Below are 9,997 nucleotides of genomic sequence, written 5' to 3' on the forward strand. Positions count from 1 at the left end.
GCTGATGATTTCTCTTCGTGAGGTGATGTTGGCTGGCCGAGAGTGGCTTTCAGTTGTATTTGAGGCATTAACTGCACAAACTGAGGGCTGGAGGAGGGGGTTGGCTCTTCCCAATGTAAGGAAGCACCAGATTCCCTTTGATGTTTCTGTTTTCTGTGCTCCGGCAGGTTCATCGAGCCCCTGTCCCGGATGTGTTAGGGCTGGTGGAGCTGACCTCTCTCTGTTATGGTGCTGACACTCTTCTTTATAGTGGGACCAACTCAGGCCAGATCTGCGTGTGGGATACTGAGACTAATTGCTGTTTAATGACGTGGGAGGCTGACGAGGGCGAGATCGGTGGGTGCAGAAGCCCCGGGCGTCTCTCAGGGCTGTAACAGGGAACTCGTTAGGAAAGAAAAGCGAGGAGCTTGCAGACCTCCGATTTCAGCTGCGCTTGGAAAACCAGTGTTGGACGCGAGATGCGTGGGGTGGCAGTGGACCTGTGACCTGGGTTTCCTCAGAGTCCTGGGTTTCCGGGGGGGGGTTCACCTCTAGTCTATAAAAATGCTGGGTGTGGGGCTGTAGAAGACCCCCACTGCCCTACCTGAATGAATCAGTGGCCTGGCTGTCAGGAGCACACCTTGGGTGATGGTGGATACTCACGGGTGCCCTTTGTTCCCCCGTGGCCTCCCAGGTGTGCTGGTGTGTCGGCGCAACAGGCTGCTGAGCGGCAGCAACATGAAACGCATCCGCCTGTGGGCAGTGGCCGCCGTGCAGGAGCTGAGGCTGAAAGGTCCCGCTGCCAGGTAGGAGGCCATGGCCCCGGCATCCCCACTGTGCTCACGCCCGTCTCGCCGTGCTCTTGAGGTGCCCTTCCCCTCCTCTGGCAGGACCTGTCTGAGAGGTGGCTTTTCATGGACAGACATCTGCTCTGCCTGCAACCACGCTGCTCTGGTTGCTCTTCATCCTTAGCTTTTCCTCTCCATCCCGTGACTACTGAGTCTTTCTGTCTGGATCTTTTTGCTGAACTTTTGCCACAGGTAGATGAACTGTCTTAATACTGGAAATGGGTGGAGTTTATCATGCCTGAAGTTTGTGTCGGTGATTTGTAGGAACTCCTTTAAGAGAATTTGTGAAAATACATTGCCTTTGTTTCTTCTCTCATGCTATTGCATCCTCTGTTTTCTTTCTTTCCTATAAAAGATGGTTGCAGTGCAAATTCAATAGTAGTCGCTGTTCAGTGCACACGAACCCCTCGTTGAACCATTTAGCTGCAAATACAGGGCTGGGCTCATCAGAAAATGGCATTTAAAGGAGGCAGAGTGGCTGTTCCAACAGCTGAGCCAGTCCTTCTTGCATCCTCCTTTCCTCCAGGTCTAGCTCGGTCCTGCTAGAGCATGAGATGGCCCTCGACGGGACAATAGTCAGCGCAGCCTTTGATGACTCTCTAGAAATGGGAATTGTGGGCACCACGGCAGGAACGCTGTGGTATGTCAACTGGACGGAGAGCACAAGCATCCGGCTGATCAGCGGCCACAAGAACAAGGTTAGAGGCGCTGGGCTGGCGTGGTTTGTCCCGCAGAGCAGCAAGTGCTGGGCTGCAGTAGCATACCCTGGTGTGGCCGTGGGAGAGGCTGGGGAGCTGCAGGGCTCGCTAGTGCTGATGGGGTGACACGGAGGAGTCTAGAGAGAAATGTGCACACTGAGGAGTTGAGGTGGGTTCACCCTGGCCAGATGCCAGGTGCCCACCAAAGCCACTCTATCACTCCCCCTCCTCAACTGGACAGGGGAGAGGAAAAAAAATAAAAATATAACAGGCTTGTGGGGTTGAGATAAGGACAGGGAGATCATTCAGCATTTACCGTCACAGGCAAAACAGACTCGACTTCAGAAAAATGTAATTTATTACCAATTAACTGAGGGAGGAGTAATGAGAAATAAACCCAAATCTTAAAACACCTTCCCCCCACCCCTCCCTTCTCTCCCGGGCTTAACTTTGATCCTGATTTCGCTCCCTCCTCCCCCCGAGCGGCACAGGGGGACAGGGAATGGGGGTTGTGGTCAGCTCATCACCCTGCTGTTCCTGCCGCTCCTTCCTCCTCAGGGGGAGGACTCCTCGCACGCTTCCCCTGCTCCAATGTGGGGTCCCTCTCATGGCAGACAGTCCTCCATGACTTCTCCAGCATGAGTCCTCCCACGGGCTGCAGTTCTTCATGAACTGCTCCAGCGTGGGTCTCCTCCATGGGGTGCTGTCCTTCAGGAACCGACTGCTCCAGCATGAGCCCCCCTCACAGGGTCTCTGGCAGCAAACCTGCTCCAGCGTGGGCTTCTCTGTCCGCGGGCCACAGGTCCTGCCAGGAGCCTGCTCCACTGCAGGCTTCCCACAGAGTCACAGCTTCCTTCAGGTATCCACCTACTCTGGCGTGGGAGCCCTCCACGGGGTGTAGGCAGTCATCTGCTCCACCGCCCACGGGCTGCAGGGGGACAGCCTGCTTCACTGTGGTCTTCACCACCGGCCATGGGAATCGCTGCTCTGGCACCTGGAGCACCTCCTCCCCCTCCTTCTTCGCTGACCTTGGTGTCTGCAGGATGTTTCTCTCACATATTCTCACTCCTCTCACTCGCTGCAATTCCTGCTGCGCAATCACTTTTTCCCTTTCTTAAACACGTTATCACAGAGGAGAAACCACCGTTGCTGATGGGCTCGGCCTTGGCCAGTGGCGGGTCCGTCTTAAAGCCGGCTGGTGTTGGCTGTATCTGACACAGGGGAAACTTCTAGCAGCTTTGTACAGAAGCCACCCCTGTAACACCCTGTCTTGGTTTGAAAAGACAGGTGTCTGTGGAGGAAGGCAGGAGCCTCCCTTGAAATGGAGAGTGCAACCCCCTTCCCTCCAAACTATTATAATTTTGAAATTAACGGGCCTTCAGGCAAAGATATGGGGAATAGGAATAACAGTTCTTTACTAATATATATATGTATATAACACAAGGCAGGGAAAAACAAACAACCCACTGGTTTACACTGACAAGAGTCAGGAATACAACCTGACACCCTGTTAGGGTGGCAGTAGCAGTCCGATAAGATGCTGGCTGCAGTCCTCCTGAAGTGATGGGTGTAGTTCTGTGGAAGCAGCAATCAGGTAAAAGAGTCTGGTCTTCCTCCGAAAGTCCAGTGGTCGGCAGGTAGCTCTTGTCCTCTGGAACTCCAGTGGGGGGAAAAGCTCCTCTGGGAATCCAGTGGAAGAAAGGCTGCTAGGGTGTTCAAAATCTCCGTTTTTATTTGGCATGGACTGCTTGGCTCCTTCCCCCCCCTCCCCGGGCGGAGCATCTCACAATGGGATGGGGAGTCGTGAGGCAGTTCCTTGATGGGCCATTAACAGGAGATAGCCCAGGAGCGAGTTACCGATGGGTCAGGCGATAAGGCATTGTTGTGCCCAGTAACAGGAGATAGTCCAGAGGGGGGAGGCAGGGAGCACCGCCCCACCTGGTCTCAACAGCTCCTGAAGATGGTAATAGAATATATTTTTTTTTTCTTTTGGCACATTTTACACTGTAACCCAGGACACCCCCCAGCTACCAAAACCTTGCCCCGCACATGCACACCCGTTACAGGAGTCCACCATCACAAAGGCTGAGCTCATCTGCCCTAGCCTTAGGTGTTCAATGGCCTCAGTCTGGGAGCTGCTGTGGGCCTTTCTGCTGGAGCAGAATGCCAGTTGCATTCACTGAGGCTTCGTTCCTGAGCGCTGCGACTTCTGCCTACCTCTTGTTTGCTAGCTGGACATCCATATAACGTTTTCTTTGCCTAAAACATAAAAAAAAGACCCCAGGTGAAGAATGACTGTTTTGAATTTTGCTATTGCTTTGGGATATCTTCATGCTACGGAAAAAAGGGCTCGAATGGTAGAAGAGAAGGTATTTTATGTAGACCTACATTGCATAGTGCCTGGTCATACTTTTAGGGTTAGGTTTACTGATTTCCATTACATGCCTAGCTGTCAGCCCAAAATTTAAGCACAAAACCAAAGCACCCCACCTTCCTTTGCGTTTAGGGCTTGTCTGATCTCTCCCATGAGAGAGGTCACTGGGGATGAGAGGGGCAGAGGAGCTAATGTGCTTTAGGCTGTGGCATCTGTAGAGACCCTGTTCCCCATCTTCTTTCTCACTGCAGGTGACTGACGTGTGCTTCAGTCCCGATGAGACTCACTGCGCGACGTGCGGGGAAGACGGCAGCGTGAGGATTTGGTCTCTGGGCAGCACGGAGCTGGTGGTACAGTTCCAGGTGCTCAACCAGGTAATTGTTTGTGGTACGTCCATCTCTCCCTCTTGGCAGAGGGCACAGTCTGCTGCTTGGGATTGCAAGGACTGCTGTGTCCTTGGCAGAGCAGACTAAAGCTGGAGAAATACTTGCAGGTGGAGCTTTTGGTGCACTTGATTGCACAATCCTGCTGTCTTCACCGTGTCATGGGGTCTCTGCCCTGGTTCCTTTGCAGAGCTGCCAGTGCCTGGCCTGGAAGCCTCATCCTGTCGTTGCGTGGGGAGCCGAGAGCCAGCACGTAGTGGCAGGGTACAGCGATGGCACCGTCCGCGTGTTCAGCGTTTCCAGGACGGAGATGGAGCTGAAAATGCACCCCCACGCCGTGGCACTGACAGCAATTGCCTACTCCACAGACGGTGAGGCTGCCTGTCCTAACAGTGGCGAGACGTTGCCTCGGGGAGGACGGCTTGGCTGTGCCTGGGTTACCCCGACCTCCAGCTGCTCTGTGTTCTGGCCACCTGCCCAAAAACCTGGGGCCAGGGACAGCCGGAGAACTTGTATGGATGAGCTTTAGTGGGTGTCTCTGAGACATCTCATCTTATCCAGCCCTTGACTCAGATGTTCCCAACCTCTCATGGTGTTTTGGGACACCAGTATCCTGTGATCTTGGACCTTTCTCCTATGGGCTTTTTTTTCCTCCTACAAGAAGTGTCCCATTCTTTCCTCTCCTATGCCCCCAGGAGAAATGATCTTATCAGGGGACAAGGATGGTCTCGTGGCTGTCAGCAGCTCTCGCACTGGAATGACTATCCGTGTCCTCGCTGACCACAAAGGCTCCCCCATCACTGTTCTCCAGTGCAGCAGGAAGCAGGTGAGACGCCACCCTCCGCCCCGGCTCTGTGCGGGAGCGAGTTCCCCACGTGTCACTGTGTGGCTGGGTCAGTCAGCCAGTTCACTTCGTTGTCCTTTGCTCTTCCTCTTTGGGCCCCTGTCCCCTCCAATAACTTCTGTTCAGATTTTCTGGGGATATATTCAGTGGGGTAAAGCCACAGGCGTTGCAGGTGCAACCCTGAGTGTAGCTCAGCCTGCGGGTGGGGGGACCTGTGGGGGCTGTTGTAGACACACTGCACACAGATGGGATGTGTGCCTGCGCTGCAGGTTCTTGGAGAGCAGCACCCCTTGAGAGCAGCCCAGGCTCTGAGCTTTCAGCCCCGGTGGCCCCGAGAAAGGGCTCGGTGTGCCTTCCCCGCTTCACTCCTTGGCAGCCTGGCCTCCTGTGCGTAGCTGGCTCTTTGTGAGGTTCCTCTGTGGAGCCGGGAAGACTTGGCTGTGCAGCAGCGTGATGGTTTTAGCATCTCCTTTGCCCTTCTCTTCCTGGAGACTCTTTTCCTTTGCACAGTGGAAACGAGAAGAATTTTGCCCGAGTTCTCAGGCTTTGCAATCATCCCTGCTGCAAGGCTGTGTTCCCTGGTGATTCTAGACTTAGGAGGTCCTCCTTAGGTGAAGGACATTGTTTGGGGACACACAGTACTGGCAAGCACTCCCCTGGGAGATGTGCAGATCCAGAGGGCGTCCCAGGGAAGAGATCTGTGTCAGTCCCACCAGGCACTCCCCCCTCCTCCAGCAGCTTCTTCTGCTGGGGCTTTCAGCACAGCGCTGCCACCAGGTCCAATACCATGGCTTCCATGTCCTAAGTGACCTTAAGCCCTGCCCAAATGGAGGTTAACCTGGCATCGATCCCCTACAGCATAAGGCCTGTGTTCCCACCAGCTCCTGACTGTGATAGCTCTAGTAGCAGCTTGCTTTAAACCTTCTGCACTGCCAGGGTGTCATGGGCTGAGGCTGGGCTGGCCACTAACAAATGACAGATGCTCTCTATTAACCCCTCTCCCCTCCCAAAAAGGGAAAAGGAGAGAGAACAAGGGAAAGAGAGACTTTACAGTTTGGAAAAGAAAACTAAAACAGCTTTAATGAAACAATAACAATAAAAGAAAAGATAATAATAAGGAAATAATGAAATATATACAATATATACAAATAGATACAAAACCAATACTGAACCCAACTCCCCCACCCTAATGACGATACGTCCCCACCACCACGCTGCAGGGCTGGCACTGGGGCAGTCCCAGGCTGGACTCAGCAGCAGACAGGGACGGGATGCAGGAGCTGGACTCAGGCACTGGATTCAGGGATGCAGGATCGGGATCAACAACGGAAGAACAGAGTCCTCCTCAGATGTCGGCCATCGAAAAAGAGAGAGAGACCCTCGTGATCTCTCAGTTTTATACTGAACATGACGTCTATGGGATGGAATACTCTGTGGGTCAGGTTTGGGTCACCTGTCCAGTTCACTCCTCCCTGCAGGTGTGACCTTTTTTGTGCTTGTGACCCTTTTCACTCCCGGCACCCCAACATGGAGTACAAGATTTAGCAGTGACCTTGGTCACTGTAAGAACAAGTACAAGCCAGGGCCTCTCTGCATCCCATTCCTTGGTACGAACTATAAACATCAGCCCTTATCACTGCTGGGAGCAGTCACTGTCTGGAAAAACAGGCTGCTGTTTCAGAAAGGGCTGTTAGTTAGAGGAGACTTAACTGAAAAGTTAAAGCACTAAAACAGAATTAGCCCAAACCAGGACACGGGGTCACAGCATTGCCTTTCTCTTCCGTAGTACTGTGACTTTGGGGTGGAAGGAGGTGAACTCTGGCTGGCCACCAGCTCGGACCGGCGGGTCAGTGTCTGGGCTTCCGACTGGCTGAAGGATAAGTGCGAGCTCCTCGACTGGCTCAGCTTCCCGGCTCCTGCTGGCCCTGAGGTGAGCGTGGCACCTGCCAGCCCCTGCCTGCTCGTGGCATGGGTCTCGGCACCAGCCAAGCTGGAGGAGGGATGGACGCCTCAAGGCTCCGAGTGGGACGGGACCAAAGAGTGTGTGCTTCGGAAAGTCATCTTCGTTAGTTCTGCTGCTCGTATGGTATCTTGTTAAGGCGGCTTCTTGCGTGTTGAAAGGCAGGGGGACTTGCAGCAGTGCCTAACCGCTGATTTGGTAAGCGTGGGGAGTCAGAAGCTGCATCTGCAAAGAGCTGACAGCCCCGTGCTACACAAAACAGCACAGGCAGCAGCGAGCACAGCGCACAGAAGAGAAGCCTGATGACGAGCATACTGCTAACTTTGACGCTCCCAAAGAACAGGAATATTCAGAGCCAGGAGCCCAGTGATGGGTTCGTGGAGCCAAGTGCTCCAGCCCTGTGTGTTTGTGCTGCTTTGCAGAACCCTTTGGCTCTAGCCCAGGTGTGAGATTTGGGCAGCAGGACACCCGCTAGAAAGGGAGGAGGGTCTGTATCAGAGAGGACGTGGAGATGGTCATTGGCACGCAGAAGGGAGCTGGGTCTTTTCGGGGGGGCAAGCAGTGGTGCCTCGGCCTGTCACCCTCAGGGCCAAGCAGTTGGGTTCTGTCAACGGTTCTGCTGTTTGTTTCCAAAATGATCTCCCCACAGTGAACAGGGGAAGGGCTGATCTTGTATCCATTACTGAAGATCTGTCTTCTGGGACCTATTTTCTTATGTGAAACCGACCCATAACCCAAGCCCACCTTCAAGCCCACGTAGCAATAATGCCTCAGTGGAAATTCAACGTGGTGGTCCCTCCTGTCTCCCACTCCTATGACACTAAACAATTTGCTTCAGTTTTCCATGGCAGTGTGTGGTAGCTCCTTGCTTTGCTGTGAGCACATTGGAGATGGCAATGCAAGAGGGAGGAAACACCTTCCATCGTACTAATTTCCTGCTGCTCAGACACCCACAGCCCAAGGGCTGGTGTCCCTCCGTGCTCTCCTTTTGTTCCCCGCTGCGTTGGGTCAGGCTGGAGAAGTTAGCCTCAGTTTTACCCCCTCTGGTTTCCCTCCCCAGGGTCTCGGCAGCCTCCCGCCCAGCCTGGCCGCCTTCTGTCCTTGGGAACCTGGTACCCTGGTCTACGTCGGCTTCGGGCTGCAGAAGGAAGCCTTGTTTTACAGTCTGCGCAAGAAACAGGTACCTGTCCCCTGCCAGGGCAGCGCGGGCCCTCCTCTGCCACTGCGGGGCTGTGGCCATGGGGAAAAGCCAAGTCTGAAGGTGTGGGGTGGGCTCAGGCAAGCAGCTGCTCCCAGGGCAACAGCTTTGCATCTCAGAAACTCCTGGGTCTGGCCCAGGTGAGCAGCAGGGCCCTGCCTCTGCCTCGGGCTGGGTCTGGGCTGGCTGCCAGTCCCTGCTGCCTTTCCATCCGACTGGAGGGGAAGGCGTTTGCTTTCAGGAGCACTAACAGTCTCTAAACCACTGAGTCGAGTCTCCTCTGGAAAGTCGATGCCTTTGGCAGGTTTCCGAGCTCTGAGAGGTGCTGTGCATCTGTCAGCCTCCCCTTTGAGCGGAGCGTTTTACCCTCCTAACGACTGTCACTGCAGCAGCTCTGGTCCCCCGCCTTCTTATTTCTGAGGTGTTGGTGTGTTTCTCTTGCTGGAGCACAGGTGGTTGAGAGGATCTCCTTGCCATACTTCGCCACGTCGCTCAGCCTGTCTCCTGCAGCACGCTTCATGGCACTTGGCTTCGGTGGTGAGTACCAGCGGGTGTCGTGGACTCTGCTGCCCAGGCTGCCTTGTCCCTTGGTTGCCTTCAGCAGGGAGGGATCTCCCCTTCTTTCTGCAAGCAGGGGGAAACCAAGTGTCCTTTTTCCTTTAAACGAGAGAGACGTGCACACACAGTTGCCCATGTCCTCAGACCCTGGGAGCTACAGTCCTGCGACTGAGGGCAGGGTATGAGCTGGGCAAGGAGAAAGCTCTGGGAGACTTATAGGTCAGAAACAAGATGCATGAGCTCAATCCCGTTTGTCAGCAAGCAGGATTTGTCACTCAAATGACTTCTTGAGGTTATGGGTTATCTTCGTCTTGGTGGCTATGTGATCTACAGTCTGGGAGGCAGAAGGGACCTTTCCACAGCACAGGGACAATCAGCACCCTTCTCCTGTCAAGGGCACCTTGCTCCTGTAGCTTTTTGTATCTGCCTGAGGAGGCAGCAGCTCCTGAGAGTGGGGTGAACTCCATGCCTGCCCCAGAGCTGCAGGACCAGGTGCTTCAGGGGGGTGTGAGACAGCAGAGCAGCACTAACATGTGCTGTTGCATCCAGTACTGCAGGGTGACAGTCTGACACGCAGCTTGGAGCTGCCGTGTCCTGCTCTCTCGCCAGTACCAGCAGCATTACCGGCTGCTGTCGCTCAGCTTATTGACTTGCAGCTCAGCAGGGAGGGGAGTGGGCCCCGGGGCTGATCAGGAACAGTGCTCTGGCCAGGGACAAGCCCTGTGGTGGTGGAGCCTCCTTGCCCTGGCACTAAACCCTCTCCTTTCCCCACAGAACGCCTCCTGAGGCTGCTGCGCTGCCCCGCCAGCGATGCGCAGGATTATGCCGGCCATGATGACACCGTCCACCTCTGCTGCTTCGCCCCTTCTGGCCACCTCCTCCTCACGGCCTCCCACAGCGCCGTCCTCCTCTGGGAGCTCCCGGGCAGCTGAGCCGGGAGCCCCCTGGACCAGCGGCACTTCTCCAGCGGGGGACGAAGGCTGATGCCGTTCCCTCGGCCAGGCCCTGGCTCCTGGGCGAGGCCCCGGCTTAGGCCTCAACCAGGCCCCAGTCCCACCCTCCACGGGCTGCTGAGGCCGGGACGGGGCGGCGAGCCTGCAGGCCGGGCCCGGGCGGTTGCAGGATGTGTTTTACGGCCCCATTTGCCGTTGTGTT

General features: G+C 55.1%; 1 protein-coding gene across 1 annotated transcript in view; it reads left to right on the forward strand.

Annotated features, from left to right (window-relative positions):
- WDR90 (WD repeat domain 90) overlaps nt 1–9,774 on the forward strand; it is a 32,132-nt gene extending 22,358 nt beyond the window's left edge. The window contains exons 32-41 of the mRNA XM_086472839.1: nt 168–336; nt 674–785; nt 1,354–1,525; nt 4,151–4,273; nt 4,473–4,653; nt 4,978–5,108; nt 6,913–7,056; nt 8,147–8,266; nt 8,737–8,821; nt 9,617–9,774. Of these exons, the coding sequence (XP_086328965.1) occupies nt 168–336; nt 674–785; nt 1,354–1,525; nt 4,151–4,273; nt 4,473–4,653; nt 4,978–5,108; nt 6,913–7,056; nt 8,147–8,266; nt 8,737–8,821; nt 9,617–9,774 (1,395 nt within the window). The remainder of the gene's footprint in view (nt 1–167; nt 337–673; nt 786–1,353; nt 1,526–4,150; nt 4,274–4,472; nt 4,654–4,977; nt 5,109–6,912; nt 7,057–8,146; nt 8,267–8,736; nt 8,822–9,616) is intronic.
- The last annotated feature ends 223 nt before the right edge of the window (nt 9,775–9,997 follow it).

This window comes from Leptosomus discolor, chromosome 14, assembly GCF_034619465.1.
Source record: "Leptosomus discolor isolate bLepDis1 chromosome 14, bLepDis1.hap2, whole genome shotgun sequence".
Lineage (NCBI taxonomy): Eukaryota > Metazoa > Chordata > Aves > Leptosomiformes > Leptosomidae > Leptosomus > Leptosomus discolor.